Source organism: Bolinopsis microptera, chromosome 5, assembly GCF_026151205.1.
Source record: "Bolinopsis microptera isolate Bmic1 chromosome 5, MBARI_Bmic_1.0, whole genome shotgun sequence".
In the NCBI taxonomy this organism is placed as follows: Eukaryota; Metazoa; Ctenophora; class Tentaculata; order Lobata; family Bolinopsidae; genus Bolinopsis; species Bolinopsis microptera.
The window spans coordinates 13,562,369-13,586,122 of NC_087076.1; the positions used below are offsets into that span (position 1 = coordinate 13,562,369).

A 23,754-nucleotide genomic window follows, 5' to 3' on the forward strand; every position below is an offset into this window, starting at 1 on the left:
CTATATAGTGACAGCACAATTTAGTGGCAAGCATCCTATAATGACTTGCCATTTTATGGTGTTTTAACTATATACAACACAACAACATATATTGGCACGTGTCATAGCTCTGTTATTATACTGGCTTTAAAATGTCGCTAAACATAATGTGCAATGTTTAACGCAAATTATACTGGTATGATCAAAGTTCGGAATTCATGAGAAACTTGAAGTTGACGTACGATACAGGGGAATTACTCAATAACAGTGTTTGGTTCGATTGGGGTTTCAATTGTTTGTTTTTTGGATACGTTAAATACATTCTATGGACAGTGATCATAAAAGGGAATGAAATAAATTTTGGTAGATTGGAATCAACCAAACGATTGGCTGATGAGGCAACTTCAGAAATGTAAAACAACAGGAGACTGCACAGCACCGAAAGAATGCTTCAGATTGTGAAATATTGTCTGTATTTATTTTGTACTTTGAATAACACATTGATAAAAACGCAGCATTGCAATTAGGACAAGAACTTCAGAAAACTATTTTATATCCACATCACAACTGTCAAGATAAATAAAAATCGTTCCCAATCATTCATATATGAAACCCTTCTGTCATTTTCATAAAATAAATAATACTAAATAACTGATGATTTCTCCTGTATACTGCAGCTATTACATTACATTTCATAGGTTTTCGTTGCTATTTGAGTTTTCAAAAGCTCTCTACCTGCTTCAAAAAAAGCCATCTATATATTTCGATGCATGCGATAATAATGCAACTAATTTCTATTCAATGTAATGTATTTATAATCAATATCGATAGCAGGACGTATTCAACAAAATCTATGAGTTTTAGTAGTGGAACAGCAATACTAAGGTAATGGGACTACTACGATCAGACTTCATTATAAAATCTATGAGTCTCTAAACTCTGATTAAAACTTGTACAATTTGATAAATATATTATAAAAACAAAATTATCAGAACTTATTTAACGAATTTTTAACGAATTTTCAATCTAGCACTAGCGTTTTCTAACGTTCCTTGAAGTCGAATTTTTTAATACAAGCTTCCATTCACAGGATAGCCAGTTACCTGGCAACGCCCGCTCGTGATGCTTCTCCAAGCTCACACAAGTGTCAGCAAGGAGGAAGATATTCATGTATTTCTGCACGAGGAGCCCATCACAGCTACCAACAATTAATTTGTTTCCAAGGCTTAGGCCGCGTACCATTTTGTGCTAAGCAACACCATGGTTTGGTAATTGATCATTCTTTGAAGTTGACTTGTATTCTAAATCATCTGTGAATTCTTAATTTCTCTCAAAAGTACAATTTCAACTCTGATTGTGACAACAATTCCCAATTCTCGACGATAAACTGCAAAATTTTAGCTGAAAACGAATCCCTTGGAGCCGTAGCGGATAGCTATTAACAATTGTTTCTTCATGATCTCCTGAGAAGAGTACGGAGGTAAGGACAGTTGGTTAAAACAGGTGGCAGCAGTAGGTAGGCTAGTGTCCATCTCACCATAACCAGAGACCAGGGTAAACCTGTAAGTTCGAGAGAGTTTACACGAGGAAACTATTGTTGATTATAAATTACCATGTGACTGATAATATATATCACTTTATTTGTGATCGATTGTAAAAATTAACTAGATAAAACTTAGAGAATCGACAAAAGTTTCGTAAGAAAGTGATACAAAAAGATCGATCTTAATATCAGTAAATAACACGTACTTCTTGGAGAGATAAGCGAAACCACCAGAGGGGAGGCTCGACAATCCAGTAGCAAAATGTAGCAGAGATTGTCTATCCTCAGCGCTGAAACTCTCGACACATCTCCAGAAATTTGTCTTAGTTTCCTGTAAACAGATCTCGTGAGAATGTTGCAGACCTGGTGATACAGGTGGCACGTGATTGTTTTGACATGTTGCAGTGGTTCGGGGTTATAATTGGTCAATGCTGGACGCTGATTGGTTAATCACTGCAACGTGTCAGAAACAAATAGGGTTCATCTTCCCACCAGCACCCATAAAACTTAAATTATGTGTGTGACACGTGTAGTGCACACGTGCCGGGTAGTGCACACGTGCCGGGTAGTGCACACGTGCCGGGTAGTGCACACGTGCCGGGTAGTGCACACGTGCCGGGTAGTGCACACGTGCCGGGTAGTGCACACGTGCTGGGTAGTGCACACGTGCCGGGTAGTGCACACGTGCTGGGTAGTGCACACGTGCTGGGTAGTGCACACGTGCCGGTTAGTGTACACGTGCCTCAGATCATAATCATACGATAATTCCAGCTAGCACTCTCTTATTTCCATTAATTGCCCAGGGTTCAGATTGAAAACTGCTGGAAATTTGTCTACCTGTGTAATCCTTTCGTGATTAGTATTATTCATCCAATCAGTTAGGTTCAATGTTAGCTCCCCACAAATAAGTGCACCCAATTCTCTAGCAGTAAGTAGTTCCTTAAATTTGGATGGGAATATCCTGTCGAATCCCGCCTTTAGCTCTTTCAGCTCCAGGTTTGGAAAATCGTAAAGAGCCCTCCCTTTTAGTACCATATAACTGAAAAAAAAAAAGTTGATTGAGTAAAAACAATTTCGGATTAAAATAGTGGAATAATAAGTAAAGTAAAGGTTATATATATATATATGTCTGAAAGGTTACATATTATTGATACTGATAGTTGGATAATATCCGGTTGTATATTATATGTCTGAAAAGATTAAATTCCTCTTCAAACGTTAAATTACCGATTCTTATCAGTTTCAAATTCTCCGGTGTTGACAGTGGATAGTGGAACTACGATAGCTTCCTTGGTAAAGGGATCCATAATGGTTTCAAAAAGTTCAAGCTCCAACTCACGAAAATCCTGGTAAGGATCATAGTTATCATCAAATAGTGGTTCAGATAATTTTCAGTGGTATTCGTCAATAAAAAGCTGATATTTGAAGTGCAGATCTGAATACTTGTGGGGAGGGAACAACATATTTTTCAAGTGACAGTGATTAATTAATAAGCGACCAGAATTGACCAATTATAACCGAACGTCATAGTCACGTGCCAAAAGAAATATGGTTCACCTCCTCACCAGTCTCCAGATCTATAAATTGTCAATCATGTTCCACAGTACCTTAGGTTCTACTTCGTTGATTGAATTAAATAAGCTTTTATCGGTTCTTTCCAGATCAAGCAGCACGTTTTTTCGTTCATTTAACACAAATTTGTAAATGTATTCGGCTAAGTTGAGGCCCAAGGGTACGTTGTTCAGTACTGCTCTAGCCAACATCTGTCCCACTAAATTATACCTGACGGGAATTCTGTTAGATTTCTGGGAATGAGAATTTAGAATTCGCATATCCAGATATTTTTCAAGAAGATGATAAAACGAAAGATTTTTCTAATTTTGAAATTTGAAACTTGGAACCGATAACTGTTAGAGACATAGAAGATATTTAGTCTAGTTTTATAGATTATCTTAGGGTTATCAATAATTTACATCGCTGAGCAATGAGCGTTTGTTTATTTATTTAATTTAGTTTTTGATTCCAAATAAAATATGATATAGAATGATAACAATGTTGACATTGAGCTTGATTTCGTGAAGCGGTAATGCCCCTTGTCGCCAAACGTCGAGGGAAAATAAAATAAAGTTGATATCGATTTGGACTGGTAAGAAATTAAACTTACAAGACTTTAAACTGAGCATAGTTTTGCTTGTTGTTGATGTTCTTGTAAAGGAGAAGTAAGCAAGTAAACTTCAAGAATCCATCCTCATTTGACTTGAACAAGTGATTATCTACAACACTTTGACTAAACAGCTGATAGAACTCCTTCGTTGGGCCTGAAATACGATCAAATTAAAATAAGGGGATTACAACTACAAGATGTAGAGATGTTGCTCATTCAGGGAAACAGTTCCTGTTAGTGTTAGGGTTAAGGTTATGGTTAGGGTTATTGTTAAGGTTAGGGTTAGGGTTAGGGTTAGGGTTAGGGTTAGCGTTAGGGTTAGGGTTAGGGTTAGGGTTAGGGTTAGGGTTTGGGTTAGGGTTCACCATACAAATTTCTACCCTAAAGTGCACCCTAAATGGTCGGGTTTCTTAAAATTTACCAACATCATGCTCGAAAAGCATCACATTAACACTAACCTGGCCCACCTGCGGGCTCGTTTCTGAAGGTAGCTGATATACTTGTTCTCCCTTCAATTTTATGTCTCTGAGAAAGTACATCTTGCAGTAGATCGTCTCGCCGGATCTCTCTTAGGGCTCCAAAATTCATGAAAGAACAGCGAGACCTAATATATCTGACCTTAACACCTGAGGAGATAAATCAATTGTCAAATGGCTGGATGCAACCCGATTTCGTCCTAAATATCCGCTTTGAAAGTTTTTTAAAATTTTTGCCTTTTCGTTACAGCAAAACGAGCATCCATGAATCATTAACTGATGAATAATTTGATCAGCGATTAACTTATTTCTCAAACCTGTGGATACAAGACCAGGGTACTGCATCAGTTCCTCCAAAATAAAATCGGACAGAGTTCGATCATCAATGCTCGTAACAAGGTCATTCAACAAGTGTCGTAGTTGGTCGCTTTCAGCCACATGTGTGATTAATTTCTGTATCATACCGAAGTTCTTCTCTTTTTTCTTTCGATCTCTTTTTCTGTACCTAAACAATAAATTCTGATAATCTATTTTCTGCACACTGAGATACTGCATAATAAAATTGCCTCGAAATTTTCAGAATTTAAAAATTCAGCTTCAAAATCATCTCTTTTAAATGAGACTCACGTTTTATGTCTAAGACTACTGATGACATTCAGCAGCTTTTTAGATTCGTTGTTCTGAGACAGATTTATAGACAGCATCATGTCTACAGTCTCCCAGTGATCATGGAAAACTGCGTTCATCACTGGAGTCCATCCTGAATCCGAACTAAAAATTGTTATTGTAAATCAGAAAGATCGAAGGAAGCATTAAAAATGTTGATAATGAATACGCTATAAATTCACTGTACTACCAAATAAATTAATGACAATTCCAACAGTTAATAATTGATGTCAAACATTTGTTAACAGAGTTCATAAAATAATAAACAATCACCCATGGATTTCTGAGAGAGTTTGTCCTTCTTTACGAAGGATTATTTCAGCACACCTCGTGTGACCATGTGCAGCCGCTATATGAAGTGCAGTTCCATCTTCTGAAGGTGTTAATGGATTTGCTCCTTCTTCAAGAAGAAACTTTACGGCGGCTGGCAGATCTGAGACAAATAAGTACGGGTTCAAATAAAATAATGTTTGAAAGCAGAATAGATTTCACATTTGTTATTACCTTACAAGACATATTTATAACGTACGAAATGTGGCGGTTTTCCGAAAATTTCGCCATATTTTCGGACCGCCAAAATTTCGGTCACCGTAATAGAATCCGTCGCATTATCTTTTAGCTTATTTCAATGACTGTGCCTTCACTGCTTTATTTTGTTTCTAAAAAGTAATATCAAGTAAAATAAATAAATAAATTCTGGCATCTTGGGACAAATTATCACCACACCAATGACGAATTGAATGTCAAGCAATACAGTTTAAATTTGCATTAAAATACATGTGTGTGCTAACATGAAAGTCTTACAGTCTTAATACAGACTAAGTTTGAACATGATTTTACCGAATTTCAGAAATTTCCTTACTGCTTACTGTCACAAAAAATGATGAAAAATACCCTTATTTTCTGTGACGTCCGAAATTTGACGGTTTTTGTTCAATTTCGCCATATTTTCGGACCGCCAAAATTTCGGTCGTCGCAAATTAGGCCGCCATAAATATGTCTTGTAAGGTACATTAATTTTCATCAAGGGTACGATTATAATCTATAATATTATGATTAATTATTTTAATATTATGATTAATTATTCTGCTAGGTCCCATTTCTCACCATACTGCGCGCCTCGCATCAGTGGAGTCAAGGCAAAGTCATCTTTGTCATCTTTATGGGGTTTTTCAATAACCTCTTCCTTATTAAAACAATCAAGCACCGTTGTCAGGAACATCCTGCAGAAATCCTCATCCTCGCTCCACCTGAAAGAATAGGCAGTTACATTGCTGCCATCTGATATTCTGTTGCTACCAATTACCATGTCTGGTAGTACTTGGATATGAGATTTGCCCGAATTTTAAAGGGTGCTTATCAGTCCACTTTTAAATTCTTACTCCATAAGAACATACTACACATATTATAATAGTTCGGAACTGCATTTACCTATCGGATTGTTGCAAACATTTTGAGATAATCATGGAAGGAGCATAACATTCAGAGGGTAGTTCCAAGCTGACTAAGTGCTTTAGGGCCATTGTGTTTAAATTCTCGCCAATCGTTCCTGAAATGGAAAACCTTACAACATTTTGGTTATATAATATCAATATGAGTAATGAATATTGGCGCATGATCTATCCACTCAAGATATATGACGGATAAGCAAGTCAAACTAATTACATTACATACCGAAAACCCGTCTAATTCCTTCATTTTTTTGTAAAACCCTCTCCATAAAAGATGTTTCGTCCCATAGTCCGGACGCAACTTCTTCTTGCCAGTCCCCCAGGGCCTTTAAACAGCTTATATCCCCTTTTACGAGGTCCCGAGCGCACCTTTAATTTTACAAATTTTTAATAGCGCTATAAAGTTAATCTAAAGTTAATCTTAAGTTAATCTAAAGTTAATCTAAAGTTAATCTAAAGTTAATCTAAAGTTAATCTAAAGTTAATCTAAAGTTAATCTAAAGTTCATTAATTAACGGCAGATAGGTGATATTCAATTCAACAATAAACCGCAGGGAATAATTCTTTTAAGCAGTCATAGTCTGTGATGGCAGGGATAATATTCTGATCTTATCAAAATCCTTAAATTCCTAGTTTGTTTTCTAACATTGAATTTTTTTAACATTGAATGAAATGTTAGTCAAATACCATCCGGTAATCTCCGAGCAAATCTTTTTGGGTTTCCTTCTCATTTCCATCATGATAGGTGGCAGATTATCAGCTCTTCCAGCTTTTATAGCATGAGTTAAAGGTCTTCCAACTTTAGCCTGATCCGCCTCAAATACATCAAATCCTGATCATTGAAACCTGTCAGTGTCGTAATCTGAATCTGTTATTATATCCGCGAATTCAAGTGCATTGAAGCAATCAGCCGGCAAAATCTAGTATAAAATTTAAAACAGTTTACCGATTTAAAGAGTAACACGTACCAAACTTTTCGATAAGATAGCCAACAAGTTTGGGAGTACTGATAGCAGCAGCTTCACAGAGAAGATCTGGGTAATTATCTGGAGACGTATCTTTAGGGAGTTCATTTAGTTTTCCTTCCCTGGAAAACGGTCGGGTTTTTTTGTAAATTGGTTACTGAATAGTAAGCGCTTGATTTAACGATCAAAAGTTAGGTTTTAGAGACAACATTTGTTTTCTATGCTAGTAGTAAGAGTATCCGAACAAACCTTAATATCTGAACAAGTTTATCCTGTACTTCATCAAAATTTCGATCATCATCTTTCTCGTTATTTCCTTGATCACCGTCTACCTGATCGCTTTCATCTCTGTCCTTGCTCCTGTCATCCCGATCATGTACGTCATCATGTACGTCATCATGTACGTCATTAAGGTTGATCTCAACCGTCCTGTCACCATTATTCTCACCTCCGTTTCCCATGTTCGAGGGCCCTGCCTCCTGGGAGTTGTGGAACCGACTAGGCTTACTGTTCACGGGGTCTTGTGTGCAAAAGTTTACAAAATCGTCTTTAGAATTTTCGGGTGATTTTTCTTCATCTGATGACGACGAATTACTTTCTTCCGTGTCTCTAGCTGACTCGCTCGAGGTAATGCTTATTGCCCTCTTCCCTCGCTTTGACATTGACGCCAATTTTTTTAGAGCCTTTGCAACCTTTGGGGATTGTCGAGATGGCCTTTTTCTACTAGATCGCCTAAGCGTTATATTCTTTTCCTCCTCATCATCATCGTGTTCACTTGGTGTGTTTGATTCTTTTCCATCCACAATAGTGTCTGAATCATCATCCGAAGATAAAATCTGTTTACGCTTGGGGTCAGTCTTCCTTACTCGCTCTCCACCGCTGTCAGGGTCGGACTCGTTGCTGCTGCTAGTGCTTGCGATGAAATTGTCGTCTAAAAAATCGTCAGTTCTACAGGTGTATCCACTTTCTCGGTAGTACGAACTAGTATTTCTGGGGTGAACATGTTTCATTTAAACAGCGAAAAATGTTAAATTGCAATTGTAAAAATTAAATAGATTTTTCAATCATGCCATTATATAAATCTGTTCATGAAAATTAAATGTAAGACTTAAGATCAAACTTACCGTGCGTACGGATTTTTGGTCATTTTAGGTGTTTCGTCTTGGAGGTATATCGGCATTCGTTTCGTTGGAGTATCTGAATGTTATATGCGTTATTTATTAAAATATTGAGATAAGCTATAATTTTGAATTTATTTGTCCAGATTCCTACTCACTCCCACCCTGTCGATAAAACTTTTGGAATCAGCACTTCCGCTCACTTCACTGAATTTGATAACCTTATTTAAAACGGACTTTGCTGTCACGTGACCTCCCAGCTGCGCTATGATTGGACGCTAGATAAACTTCAGTTCTTCTGCTGATATCTTCCTAAAACAAAACAAACCTCCATGTAACTGCATACCCTGCATAACATTGATTAAATCATTCAAAATTATACTGATATTTCTCTCCGTGAGCCCAGAACAGTTCTTGAACTTCAAAATAACACCTCCCAATTCTTAAACCAAGATACTTTTCTGTGTGTACACTCCGCTTTTTGTTTTCTCGTTTAAGCGTTTCCGGGCTGAAAAACACCCAGGAAAATGTTACTCCCTTATCTTCTCCTCTTAGTCATAGTATCGTATCCTGCTACTGTAGAGGCAAATAAGCAAAGAGCATTAAGATTTGGTCAAAGCACTGCCGACTATATAGAGTGGTCTCCGAACATGGCCCCTTTTACAAGGTAGTTCTCTGTCTGTACTTGGCTAAAGAAGAGACATCAGTCATCATATCCAATAGTTGTGAACTACCATCCTCCAGGTTACGAGATACAGTTTGGTGATAACGGTTATTATAACTACGTGGTAGGTTCTAATCTTGATGTACGGAGCAAATACAACGTGCCTGATGGAGAATGGTTTCACGTCTGCTGGTTGTGGAGTGCCTCTAGTTACACCACTACAGTCTACCTGAACGGAGAGATTATAGGATCTACAACTACTAATCAGAGGGAGCTGAGAACAGGAGGAACAATGTGTCTTGGTAACTGGGCTGTGCGTAAACATGCTCAACATACCTTCGGTGGTGACTTGTTCAAATTTAGTATATACAGTAGAGTTTTAACAGACACTGAAATCCGAAACATGGCCTCTGATATATGTTCTAACGAGGAGGAGAGTCTAAACTCAATAAGAAGTCTAAGGTGGGAAAGTATAATATTACTGGAGAGAAGTGGCTCTCTGACGGAGACAACAACTGGTTGTCCTTCTTCTGAAGAGATTGAAGCTGGAAGGCGGGCTACACTGCTGAGACTCATTGATGAAAGACTGAAGACATTTGAGATTAGGTTACAGATTACCGAGCAGGAGTTGGCAAGGACAAAGACTAATTTAGAACAATCTGATGCTAATTTAGAAAATGTGTCCGCAAAGCTAAAAAACTCTGAGCAAGATCTAGCAGAGACGAAGTCTACCCTGAAGGTATTTGAAGAGAAGTTAGGAAGTTTTAACTTCTCCCTCACAAGCACACAAAACGAGGTGTCCAACACCCAACTTGAGCTTACAGCGACAAAAACTAATCTCACACAGCAATTGGAAAGTGTCTCTGCGTCCCTGAACCATACCCAAGAGGAGCTGGAAGCAGCTACAAAGAACAAAGTCCGCAGCAAGTGGGACGTGCTTTTCTCGGACAGGTTTTTCAACAAGAAACTTACTAGGGAGATGTCTCCAGAGCTCAAATCAACATGGAATATTCTAGGTAATTTCTCTCTTTTTAGGTTGTCTATTGATCTTATGAAATTTTTCGTTTTCGAAGAATAGATATTTTTTGTATAGATTGCGTAATTTCTTAAAATCATGGCATAAATTTGATAACTCCGGTTGTCTAGTAAAAACGATATTATTTTAACAGATTTCCCTTTCAGACCTGTTTTTAGGATCGAACATAACAGAACCGTTTATCGAACACTTAAAGCATTACCACGAACCCAGAGAATTGAGCTGTACAAACCCCGGAAACTGATATTATTCTTTAAGTGCCTCAGTAATAACATTTAGGGAATCTGAACTTATTTTATCATACAAAATATGTCTAATGGACCTTTCGTTATTAAATTTGTAATCAAACTTGGATATGAATCCTTTTATTAGAATCCTAATCGCAGTGACGGATTATTCACTTTTTGTTTTTTGTGTATATGTGCTTATGTATTCTATAGCTTTGGCGAAACAGTAATATTCAAATATGTCAACCTCATAACTATATAATTATATTTATAATTTTTTTGTCAAACACAATTGTTTGATTATTTTCTTCTGACTTCTACTCAATTGAGACTGTTTTGAGAGATATTGAAATATGTTTAGGAGGGTAAAATTCCAAAATCCCCCCCCCCCCCCCCCCCGCACTGCGCGCCAAGCTGCACCCACCCAAAGATTTTGAGCTGGAGCCATGCCTGTCTGTCCAGCAAACTGTACAAACTGAGATGAAAAAACGTGGTGCAGCATCATGAAGCACTGTGGAACAACTACCAGTGCTCCGTAGATTGACAGTATAAAAGTATAAAGACAGCTGTGAAAACCGTAGTTGAACCTCACCGAGATTTGGGAATCATCGGGGTGTTATCCTAAAGTGGTGGCAGCAAGTTTGATCGGGATTCAAAAACTTGCAGATAGTGGTAAACCGAGACCGATAAAAGTGACATTGGCTTGTATGGAATCAGTCAAAATGGTTTTTGCTCGAGCAAGAAACCTGAAGAAATCTAAATGTGCAGCGTACCATACGTGGTTCATCACACCTGACAGAAATAGGGAGGAGAAAGCAGCTCATCAGAAACTTGTTGTAAAAATGAAGGAAATGATTACTGCTCAGCCAACAAAGTATCATTATATTAGAGACGGCAAGATTTTCAATGTAGATAAGTTCAAGGTGTAACATACAATGTTTTTGATATCCAATATCCATATTACTTAGATTTAAGTGTACTATAAGGCTCTTATCTATGGCTGTTGCGTGTATTTGTTGATTTCGGCCGATAACGAGGAACTTTTAATTGTGAGTTATAAAACTGCAACCGTGATTGTAACTCAGGTATGCGATGACTTGTAGAGCACACATCGCTGAATAGCAATCGCAATGCAGGTCTCACACAGGCCAGGTTTATCTATAGGGCTCTTTTCTGAGGAAAAACTACCAGTTGTTTATGTATTGTGTTGTGTGCTAAGGTACATCGTTTCATTTTTGGATATATTGGTATTCCTAAGCAAAGGGAATTTATATTTATCTAATTTTATGTAATTATTATATATGTAATACTTCAATAGTATTGACCCAGTTTCTACTCACTCCCACCCTGTCGATAAAACTTTTGTAATCAGCATTTCCGCTCACTTCATTGAATTTGTTAACCTTATTAAAAACGGACTTTGCTGCCACGTGACCTCCCAGCTGCGCTATGATTGGATGCTAGATGGACTTCAGTTCCTCTGATAATCTCTTTCTAAAACAAATCAAATTTCCATGTAACTGCATAACATTAAATCATTCAAAATTATACTGATAATTCTCTCCATGAGCCGCTCACTTCATTGAATTTGTTAACCTTATTAAAAACGGACTTTGCTGTCACGTGACCTCCCAGCTGCGCTATGTTTGGATGCTAGATGGACTTCAGTTCCTCTGATAATCTCTTCCTAAAACAAATCAAATTTCCATGTAACTATATAACATTAGATCATTCAAAATTATACTGATAATTCTGTCCATGGGCCAAGAACAGTTCTTGAAGTTCAAAATAACATCTCCTGACCTTCCAATTCTTAAACCAAGATACCTTTCTGTGTGTACACTCCGCTTTTTGTTTTTTGTTGTCGAAGTGTTTCTGGTCTACAAAATACCCTACAAAACACCCAGGAAAATGTTACTACCTTTAGCTCTACTCTTAGTCATAGGATCGTTTCCTGCTACTGTAGAGGCAAATAAGCACAGAGCATTAAGATTTGGTCAAAGCAGGGCCGACTATATAGAGTGGTCTCCGAACATGGCCCCTTTTAAAAGGCAGTTCTCTGTCTGTACGTGGCTAAAGAAGAGACATCAGTCTTCAGCTCCAATGGTTGTGAACTACAATCCTTACGAGTACGGGATGATATTAGGTGATAACGGTTATTATAACCTAGTGGTAGGTTTCAAAATCTACGAGGCACAAGTAGTCTCTATTCTACTCTACAACTGCAACTCCTGGGCTGCACCACTAGCTTCGTTGAATGAACTTGATATTGCTCATCGCAAACACCTCCGAAGAATCCTCAACATCAGATGGCCTACTGGGGTTATTTCTAATGAGGCACTCTATGCTCGTTGTTATGTCACTCCCTTGTCTGTGAGAGTCTCTAAGTTTCGATGGAGAATGTTAGGACATATCTTAAGAGGACAGGAATACTCACCAGCATACACCTCTATGTTATTTGCTATAAATTCTGATATTTTTATGGAAGGGAGACGGGGTAGACCATGTTTAAACTTATTAGATGTTATTAGAAAAGACTTGACTAGTAGAAATCTTGATATTAGACTTAAGAATTTGACTGATTTCGAAGACCTTAGATTTTTAGCTTTAGATAGGGAGGAGTGGAAGAAGTTAGAAGATGGTTGATGTTTTTGTTTTCTTTTTTATGCGTTTTGATATCTATAAGGTGCCTAGGATGCTCTTTTAAAGAGATATTTCGTACTTTGAAAGATTTACTACTACTAGTGGTAGGTTCTGATTTTTTTCTGAGCGAGTACAACGTGCCTGATGGAGAATGGTTTCACGTCTGCTGGTTGTGGAGTGCATCTAGTTACACCACTACAGTCTACCTAAACGGAGAGATTATAGGATCTACAGCTACTCATCAGAGGGAGCTGAGAACAGGAGGAACAATGTGTCTTGGTAACTATGCTGCGAGTAAGGAATCTAGATACGCTTTCGGTGGTGACTTGTTCAAGTTGAACCTATACAGTAGAGTTTTAACAGACACTGAAATCCGAAACATGGCCTCTGATATATGTTCTAACGAGGAGGAGAATCTAAACTCGATAAGAAGTCTTAGGTGGGAAAGTATAATATTACAGGAGAGAAGTGGCTCTGTGACTGAGATAACTGGATGTTCTCCTGAAGAGATTGAAGCTGGAAGGCGGGCTGGAATGCTGAGGCTCATTAAAGAAAGACTAGAGACATTTGGGAGTAGGTTAAAGAACACCGAGCAGGAGTTGGCAAGAACAAAGACTAATTTGATACAATCTGATAAAAAGTTAAAGAATGTTACCGCATCCCTCACAGCAACTCAAGAAAAGCTAAAGAACTCTGAGCAAGAGCTAGCAGAGACTAAGTCTAATCTTAATCAACAATTAGAAAATGTTATCACCTCCCTGACAGGTACCCAGAATAAGCTTAACGACACTGAGCAAGAGCTAGCCGAGACTAAGTCTACTCTGGATCAACGACTAAATCAAACCGAGGATAAGTTGGAGAATGTAACCACATCTCTCAAAACCACCCAAGAAAAGCTTAAGAACTCTGAGCAAGATCTAGCAGAGACAAAATCTACCCTGAAGGTATTTGAAGAGAAGTTAGGAAGTTTTAACTTCTCCCTCGCAAGCACACAAAATGAGGTTTCCAACACCCAACTTGAGCTTACAGCGACAAAAAATAGTTTTACACAGCAATTAGAAAGTGTCACCGTGTCCCTGAACCATACCCAAGAGGAGCTGGAAGCAGCTACAAAGAACAAAGTCCGCAGCAAGTGGGACGTGCTTTTCTCGGACAGGTTTTTCAACAAGCAACTTACTAGGGAGATGTCTCAAGAACTCAAATCAGCATGGGATGTTTTAGGTAAGATTTGCTTGATCTGTTGTCTAGTGAGTAGTGTTCTTATGAAATGTATCATTTTCGAAGAATAAATATTTTTTGTATGGATTGCGTAATAATAATATTTTGTAATGTCTTAAAACCATGGCATAAATTTTTAATATATCCTTTTTTGTCTGGTAGTAGTAGATCAAATACTGTTTTAACTTTAACATCTTTCCTTTCAGATCTGTTTTTAGGAGCAAACATAACAGAACCAGTTATCGAACACTTAAAGCAACAGCACGAGCCTAGAGTAATGGTCTGTGCGAACCCCAGAAACTGAGAATATTCTTTAAATGCTTCAGAAGTGATATTTTTAGAATCTGAACTTATCTTAATATACAAAATATGTCTAATGGACCTTTTGTTATTAAATTTTTAATCAAACTTGGATATATGATATGACTCCTTTTATCAGTATCCTAATCGCAGTGACGGATTATTCACTTTTTGTTTTTTGTGTATCATGTGCTTATGTATTCTATAGCTTTGGCGAAACAGTAATATTCAAATATGTCAACCTCATAACTATATAATTATAGTGTTCTTCAAAATCAAGATTATCTTTTGTGACTTTTCGTAAGTGGATCCGGTAATATTTTGTAAACGTTTTCACCAATACGTTAGTAGCATTGTCTGAAACTACCTGTGCTAATGGGCCAATAAATAAACTGCTGCTATTCTGTCTGGTAGGTCTAGTCATTCTTGGACAATGGACCTTGGACATACCTTTGGGAAGGTTTGTGCAAAGTTTCGTGAGTATCTAGAAATTTGCAGGTACCAAACCAAGAATGTCCATAAATGACTGGACTACTATAGGGCCTGGTGTGATTAACACATAAGGTAGCCTATTAAAAATAGCAGCAGCAGCTTTGGATAGTTACGTCAATAATTGACAACTTTTAAACCGCCCATAAAACGTCAATAATCTTAACTCAGAGTAGAATTTAAAATTCTCTTCCACGACAATTAATCTTATGGCAATTTGTGAATATTCAATGAAAGATTTACTCACTTTTCTTTCTGTCAACAATCATCTCTTCTTCAGATTCATTACTCTCATGCTGGTCATCCTCTGACTGTTCTTTTTTGCTCTTCATATTCTCAAATTCATTATCTGCAGGCTGCACATTATCGTTTTCAGAGGCAGTATCAATCGGCTGAACTCTGGAAGGTCTTAGCTTATCGTCGTTTGATGATTCCTCGGAGTCTTCTTCAATCCGCGGGGGTTTCTTTTTGTTCCGAAACTTTCTGGACCGTAGGTGGAAACTGAAATTTAACGTTTATTTGACAATGCAATCAACAAAATAAAGATTCAAATATGACAGACATATCCATCCTTTCCTGTTGCCTATTGATTTAGCCTGCACTAGAGCTATGCGCTAAGCGCTTGTTGTTACGAAGATTTTAAAAAACCTTTCACTTGCTAAACAGGAGGTAAGGCTATCGACAACTATTATTGACCTTTCCAATACAATTTTTAGGGTCATATACTTAGGACATCCGCCAAAATCGCAGATTTTCAGACCACCCCCTCCCCCTGTCCCGTGTCCGGGTGTGTCCGATTTTCAGAAACCACCGCTGTGTACTTGTGCGGGGGGGGGGATGCACAATCTTAGGGGGGGGGGGGGGGCCAAACCGTCGTTTGAACAACGCTACGCCACTGAAACCACCCCCTCTTCCCCTGTCGGGATTTGTCCGAAATTCCAAAACCACCCCCTCCCTATTTGCCGGACGTCTTAAGTAGATGACCCCGTAGCAATTAACCGCAGGAATGGAAGTTTTTCAGATAAATTGGCCAAATCATGTAAAATATGTTTGTTGCAACAACGAACTGGTGATGAGGAATAAACCCTGCGAACTGGAATATTTGTTTAAATGTAGTTGTCACCTTCGTCAATTCGCAAAGGATATATAAGATAGGGGTTCTTAAATACGTAGCAAGTTTATAATTGACATACGTTGCATGCCACTTTTCTCTGATATTTGTGATACGTAACATGTATCAAGTTTATAAGCTTAGCTGTATTATACGTCAGTCTAACAATTTACCGCGAATCGATGAGAGGCGCGTAATGTACGTAATTTAAAATAAATGCGTGCGGTGAGTGCTAAACTGTATACAAATTATACCCGCGCATTCCAACTAAGTCGATCATAAAATTGTGCATCCACTGACTGTTAAACTGCCAGTCAACCGAAATTGAATCTAAAACTCGTTCCATCATCAATACTTATAATCTCAAGATGTGTGTGTATGTGTGTTCGTTCGCGTGTAATTTCAGAGCGGCTTAATCAAGAAAACAGTTAGAGTTATGGGACTGGTTATTTCGGTAAAGTGCCGACAAAACTCTGACCAAGCCAAATGATTAAGGTTTTTTAAATTGGCCGGTGGTAAGTGGTTTAATTGATCATTTTGTGACCTAAATGTGATACTAAAGTGTGTGTGTGTGTGTGTACTCTCCCACTCTCCCACTCTCGCTCTCTCTCTCTCTCTCTCTCCCCCCCCCCCCCCCCCCCCCCCCCCACCATAACAAATTTGCTATATAAAAAGATAATTTGGCAGTAGACCTCAAGATTCCCTATCAAGTATTACTATTAGATACGTGAGGGGCACTAAGAATTAAATTGCGGTCTGTTTGGACTGAGTGACTTGCAATGCAATGCGTGTATTCGAATGTAATAGGCGGGTTTATACTTTTACATTTCAACTGCGATAGTGAACTCCCGGCCGTAGGCACAGGTTACACTAGTAATTATATAATAGGATTGAAACTTGTTTGTTTGTTTATAGAACCCGTCCCCAATCTCGTATTGGAAAATGACTAAACTCAATTCTGAGTGTGAATACTATACGGGTGGTACCTACAAGTGTATTCATAATAAGCATTTAGAAACTTAACATACCGTCGTTTAACTGTCTCCGAATCGCTGCTGGCAGAATTGGAGTTCTCAGTGATGCTCCTGAAATATCACCGATGTAGCAACCAATCACACAATTTAATTTCTGTTACCGGAATATTCTTGGCACAATCAGTTATCAGAAAGAATGTCTTGGTTCAATTTGAAGACTTGCAAATCAACGAGCTTAATTAGGAAACGTGTGTGTCCAGATAGTGGATACACGGAGAAGCTTGATTCTTTGATTGATGACAAAAAAATACGCACCATTTTCAACATTTATTGAAATGATATAACAGTACAAATTCTTATAACAAAACCATACTCTATTTAACTCGTGACCTAAGATTTTGTTTTATCATATTCCCATTTTTTTCGTTGTAGATCTCTTTACCTCCAAAACTCGGGTTCAGAAAGCATTTTAAATCTTACTGTATCTGAAATTATATGCAAAGCCCTTATGGCCTTAACTCTGTAATCTACGGGATTCAATGATATAAATCTCAAGTCATAAAACATAATCTCAAATCCCCTTTAAAAAGTGATATATATTTAAAACGGGACATTTTGCCAAATCAAAAACAACATTTTCAACACGATCATGTGATGAAATTTGGGAGATGACCGAGCTAGGGCGGCTCCACAGGAGAAAGAAAATGTTTGCAATTAATACAAATCAACAGCTGTTGCAAATAGACATAATATAACCCCGAAATGCGTATTTTTAGAGTCAGCATTTTGTATCGAAAATTCAGATCAAATCCCAAAGATCATTGCACATAGCTATAACCTAAATTTAACCCGTCACTATCAAAATATTGAAATAGCTCAATTCTTGAGTTCACATTTATCTGATCATATAACCGAACCGGTTTAGTTTTCCGCTGATTTCTCTGATTTTGCTCTGTGAAAATAACATAAACTTCACAAGTTAACAATCCGAATTTAACAACATTTACTAATAACACTAACTGGATGCATTCAAATTTGTGGAAATTCAATTCACGTGAAATAATGAATATGAAAAATAGTGTAAATTAACCATGAAATAATAAAATGTTAAGGAATTGCACAAAATGTGAAAGTATCATATAATTTAATGAAATAAACCTAAAATGTCCAGCAATCGAATGGGATGCAAGATAGTTCATACTTATTTCAAGAACCAGACATGCAATTGATCCCCAAAAATAGAGTAAGAAATGTTGCTACGTGCTCCCAGACCACTCGCTACTCGAGTCTGACCTGATAAGAGAGTGACGACTAGATTTCAACACATTGGTAAGTCGCTGTATTATAGCAGCTTGCTATACAATAGCAGGTTGCTACATATACAATTACAGCTTGCTATACTGAGGTATATATCATTGCAGTACAGTTAGAAAATGTAAGTCTCAGATTGTACAACAGCTTGCCTAGCTACTAAGTGGAGATTATAGAACACAGCAAATCACACTAAAAAGTCTGCATTCATCAAATCAGCATTCTGCAGAGAAACAATCTAAACAAGGAGGATAGCATACTGCTGAAAGATGCTACAGAGGTCAGTGATTGGAGATATACAGCTATATACACTATATAGTATACAGCAGTGTAAAAAGCACTAATTCGGTATCAAGTGAGGTCCATGCCTGGACCTTATTATTTTACGAGGGTACAAATGTCAAGGTTAAGAATGTCACAGCCAATACTCTTTTATTGTTGCCACCACCAGGCATCGTAACACATATAGAACATGCATACTTTCAAAAGAATGCATAACAAAAGAATGCTTACCTCTTAGGTGAGCCAAAGTCAGAATCGCTCTCCATCATTTCAGGTAAATCTGCATAAGATATTTTCTTCTTAGCTTTCCCCGTCCTTGTTGTGTACCTTTAAGAAAGGGTGTAACATTGATGATTGAGGTGTAATATTGAGGTGTAATTGAAGTGTAACATTGTTATGTTAACAATGTTCACTGTATGTAATGGGATAGTTAGACCTTTGAGAGCAGGCGTATAATTTCAGTTCTCGACTTGCAATTAGCAATGTTCTTATTGTATTGTATTCGAAATTGAGAAAGGTAGAGCGAGAAAGTGTGTACTCTGCGACTCTTTTGAAATCGGATACGCTGAAAACTACATGCGACATTGCGTGGCTACCATAATTACATTATCTACTTATCTACTTCCGCATAAACGCTTTTCTTGCATCCCACCTTGTACAGTAATAAAGACTACCTATTGATAACTATAACTTGTAGACTTTCTATTTTAGATAAAGTACCAGAGTAATGACCAATCCAATCTTTAAAATTGTTGTTTTAGTTGATATAATATGATTATCCTAACATAACTTCCATCGAATATTTCATTAAGGCGGAAAGCAACCCATTGCGGAGATATTACTACTTGTACAATTCTGTATGATAAAATTTGGCCCACAATATAGCTGAATCTTAAGTAGAAACCTATTCGTCGCTACAGGGCTGGATTCTGGGTCTCTTGACTCTCGTTTAGAGCTCTTCTTCTTTCTCGTTTTGTTTTTGGGCGACTTGGGAGAGAGACTCTTCCTAGATGGAAATTGGTCAAACAAATTGTATTTTTATAAAGTCACCTTACATCGTTGTTGCAGCTGAAATTGGAAGCGGCAAAAAAAGAATCACAAATTAACTACCTGAGGGGACTTTCTTCAAAATCATCTGGGCTGCTGTCTGACGGTAGTTGGTTTTTGCCAACTTTTCTCCTCTTTCTGGAAATGTTGAGTTCTGGTGAAGAGCTTTCGGTGCTTAGCTGAAAAGGGAAATATAATTTATCAATTGCACAGACACGAATTAATGACACGATGTAAGCTGTCGTAAGTATGGGTACACTTAATTAGGTCTTAAACACTATCAATAAGACAGATGATTCTATAATACTTAGTTCAATGTCTTGTTAATTTAATCATGCCCGCATTGCCTACAAGCTATTAACCTTTTGTTTTCTTAAACCAATTCTAGGAGAACTTCGAACCAGGTTTTCATAAATACTCTGAGTTTTAAGCAGCATCTGTTGGGGTGTCATTTTAGGATTCTTGTCTTCTTTTGATTCATCTTCAGTCGACATAGCTCCTGAAAATCACGTTAAATTGTGTAAATTTTCAATTAAAATAGATTGGAATCGAAAATCGAATAGGGTGTTAAAATTGTACATTCTTTGTGAACATCTTTTCGCACTGAAATCAGTTGTAGTAATATTGACAATTCTATGAATTGACATGATAATTACATAACATCTTAAGACAAGAGTAAAATGCTCACAATAATAACATAGAAACTGATTTAAAACAATTGCTGTAATAATATCATATTTACACAGAATAAATAAGCTATCAAATCTTTAATTCATCTAAAGAAATGCAACGTAAATTCTCAATTTTATTAGGAGATCTTCTGAAAGCATAGTTAAATGGTTAAGAAAACACAATCTGATTTCTCTCAAATAGGATATTTCAAGTTAATTCAACTATGAAAATTAAATACCTACATAATATCAATCAGCAGTTAACAGATTAACACTACGAAATTCTTAAAAGATCAACAACATGTCTCATGGTAGGTCGACCATGCGGACAGTTCCAGGGATGATCCATGTTGGCCATGTGGTCCACTATTTCCCTCATCTGTACAAAGCTTAATGCTGTGCCAATCATTACAGCTGATCGACAAGCTCTTGAAGCAAACATTCTGTGAACCTTCGATGGTCGTAAATTTTCTATGTTAAGAGTTGATTCTTCAGATAATAACCATAGTAATTCTTGAACATCCTCTTCTTCAAACAGAAGGTATTTGCTGCGTGGCACACCAGTTAAACAAACTCTCTTGCCTGGTTCTTTAGTTTCATCAACAGAAAATGTAAATCCATTTTTGTCAAAAATGTGCTCATAGGATAACAAAAGATCCTCCTGTGCTCCATTTAGTGCCATCGATTTGGGGCAAATAAGCTTTTGATTATCAATTTTGGTTTCCCTCCTGAGCGTTTCGTATCTAAACTTTTCATCACTGGCATGCTGATCTATAATAAAAAGATTTCCATTCAATTTTACTAAAATGAATCCCAGATTAAACTGTCCAAGTACCTCCATTTTACGGAACATTGCTTTAGTAATCTGCTGATCAAGCTCTTTTTCAGCATCTTTGTTTGATTCTATTTGATGATTAAAGTGAACTAAATTTACGTGACTAGTTTTCTTAGCATGTTGAAACTGTGAACTTTGTTTCAAAATCAAACTGGAGTTACATTTAATTGTTACCTTCTTCCTTTTCCGAGAAACATTAGGTTCATCATATCTGTCAACCGGAGTCTTTTTTGGAGAGCTGACATTATCATAAGAGGATTTTGCTGTACTAAATTGTTTGGGTAGATGATTTTTAGCAATCCCATTAACCGGATTAGCTTCTATAATATCCATCACAAATCCACCAGACAGGCAATTTTCAGGTGAGACAACAGAAAAAGCAAGACTTTCATTTTCTGTCTCAGTGACAGGCTCAAATATCTCCATTTTGAATCCATCATCATTCTGACCTTCTACACAATTTTGGAGCCCATTTCCATTCGTAAGTCTACTTGGATACATGATACATGAAGAATTGGTCTCTTTACTAGTTTTAAAACAATCGATGCTGGGGTTAGGAACAATTGCTTTTGAGTGACCAGTATCAACATTAGTCAAATTGAGTTGACTAGCAAATGGTCTATTGTTGGAGAAATGTATGCCTTCATCATAAAGGGGACCTGTTTTTTCTTGTAGGCTGGGAATCAAGTCTTCCTTATGACTCAATTCGATAACAGGTAATGTTAACTGAAGCTTGGAAGTCTGTTCAAGAAATACTCCAGCATATTTCTGAAACAGATTCTCAAAATACTTTGACAGGTTGTCAATCAGTTGATTTTCATTGTCAACAAATAACTTTCGTTTGTCAGGAGTGACATTCACATCAATGTTATCTCCAGTTATATCAATCACAAGTATACAAATTGGATACTGAAATTTTTGATGCTGCTTGAATGTAGAGTTAATTGTCTTTGAGAGTTTTTCATGATCACAAGGTCTTCCATTAATAAAAAAGTACTGCTTATCAGCACTTCCACGCCCATGTTTGGGCAAAGGTTTAGATACATATCCATGAACATGGAATATACATTCACTGAAATCGATTGCAACAAGATTTTTAAAGATTGAACATCCTAGAACATCAATCACATTGTCTTTGAGAGTCGACTTGCCTTGAGTGGAGAATATTACCTGCTTGCGTTTGTTTATAATATTTAGGCAATGTATCCTAACATTTAATGAAACCATTGCATATGCTTGGAGAGCATCAATGGCTTTGTGAAAATTTTTCTTAATGTTTTTCATAAACTCTTTATGTCGAACAGGGAGTGAATGAAACAAGTTCTCAATTGTTACAGTTGTTCCTTTAGGCCTAGCTTGGTGAGTTGATTTTATGATATTTCCATCCTTCCCATACGACAAGAAAGTTCCAAGTTCACCTGTTGAAGTCAAAACACTGAGGTTACCAAGGGCACACAACGAACTTAAAGCTTCGCCACGAAATCCGAAGGTTGAGACATCAGATATATCCTTGAAATCACGGATCTTAGAGGTATGATGTTTAAGTGTCAGGCCAGCGAAATTCTCTTCTGATATTCCTTTTCCATCATCGGAAACCTCAATAGCTTTAGCCCCATATTCTCTAAAAGTGACATTGATAGATTTGCCACCAGCATCGATGGAATTCTCAACTAATTCTTTTACAGCTGTTGCAAGAGTAACAATAACCTGTCCTGAGCAAATGTTGTGCACTGAAGACTTATCAATGCACCTTACTTGTGGAGCTGTTAACATCCTGGTGATAGTCATGTTTGTCAACATACATTTGACTTGTTCCAGTAAAAAATATTGTGATATAAATAAAGACAAATTCTATATAATATAAGTGATATATAAAGTGGGTAATTAGGGGTTAATTTACAAATAATAACTTCTGTTCTTTTTACAGTTTTATGTTTCACCTCAGTCCAAGGTGAAGATCTACAACTCCTTACGTTTGAAATTATCTTTTATAGCTGAGCAATGAGCATAAGGGTAGAATTTAAATTATTTCAACCTGTATACAAATTACATGTCTGTCTGTATGACCGCCCAGTGCCCACGTGCAAATTAGATGAGAAATAGGAAGCTGCATAGTAACGGTGTTCTAAAGCGCACGTGCACGTGCAAAGATTTGCGAGCGACATTTTGATCGGTTTTGTGGTAACTAAGTTGTGTTCAGTGCGAGCTACACTTTAATAGGCTGTATCTTCGGTTGTGATGGATGTTTTTTGATGCAATACTGACTGACTGACTAACTGACTACCAAAGAATACTATTTATTAATTAGCTTCCTCCCTGTTACCACCGGCTTTCTAGTTATTATTATAAAAGTGGGTTTAACACAAAACTTTCCGATCACAGAGGGAGTGTTAATCCATCTTTTTTTCACTGTTTTAATGAGACAATGACAGTAATTTGGCCTATATGACCGATGCTGTCATGAATAAATAGCTATTCAAATAAATGTGTATGTTGATTTGAACCAAATTACGTTGCTCCTTCCAACAAGGCTTTTGGGTTTCCAATGAATATGTTCACTACCTATGAGAGTTGGAAGAAGAAA

The 23,754-nt window shown here is 37.2% G+C and overlaps 4 protein-coding genes across 4 annotated transcripts; 2 read left to right on the forward strand and 2 right to left on the reverse strand.

Moving 5' to 3' along the window:
- Positions 1-498: 498 nt before the first annotated feature.
- LOC134815944 (uncharacterized) lies at positions 499-20,166 on the reverse strand. Its single transcript, XM_063824557.1, has 23 exons — positions 20,027-20,166; positions 19,728-19,843; positions 19,522-19,623; positions 18,849-18,944; positions 17,079-17,135; positions 15,187-15,440; positions 8,369-8,441; positions 7,494-8,234; positions 7,248-7,366; positions 6,967-7,111; positions 6,503-6,648; positions 6,260-6,377; positions 5,936-6,078; positions 5,102-5,261; positions 4,790-4,933; positions 4,480-4,667; positions 4,145-4,312; positions 3,687-3,840; positions 3,130-3,304; positions 2,750-2,868; positions 2,360-2,561; positions 1,729-1,853; positions 499-1,539 (listed from the first exon to the last, which is right to left on the reverse strand). Exons 1-23 carry the CDS (start codon positions 20,156-20,158, stop codon positions 1,377-1,379), a joined length of 3,840 nt encoding a protein of 1,279 aa, XP_063680627.1. The 5' UTR covers positions 20,159-20,166; the 3' UTR covers positions 499-1,376.
- Positions 9,088-10,537, forward strand: LOC134815351 (uncharacterized). The gene is made up of 2 exons (XM_063823877.1): positions 9,088-10,042; positions 10,209-10,537. Exons 1-2 carry the CDS (start codon positions 9,319-9,321, stop codon positions 10,304-10,306), a joined length of 822 nt encoding a protein of 273 aa, XP_063679947.1. The 5' UTR covers positions 9,088-9,318; the 3' UTR covers positions 10,307-10,537.
- LOC134815951 (uncharacterized) lies at positions 11,979-14,479 on the forward strand. Its single transcript, XM_063824568.1, has 3 exons — positions 11,979-12,465; positions 13,041-14,153; positions 14,357-14,479. Exons 1-3 carry the CDS (start codon positions 12,048-12,050, stop codon positions 14,452-14,454), a joined length of 1,629 nt encoding a protein of 542 aa, XP_063680638.1. The 5' UTR covers positions 11,979-12,047; the 3' UTR covers positions 14,455-14,479.
- A 104-nt stretch (positions 20,167-20,270) lies between the features above and the next one.
- LOC134815462 (mismatch repair endonuclease PMS2-like) lies at positions 20,271-22,958 on the reverse strand. Its single transcript, XM_063823996.1, has one exon. The coding sequence runs from the start codon at positions 22,956-22,958 to the stop codon at positions 20,610-20,612; it is 2,349 nt and encodes a 782-aa protein (XP_063680066.1). The 3' UTR covers positions 20,271-20,609.
- Between the last annotated feature and the right edge of the window lie 796 nt (positions 22,959-23,754).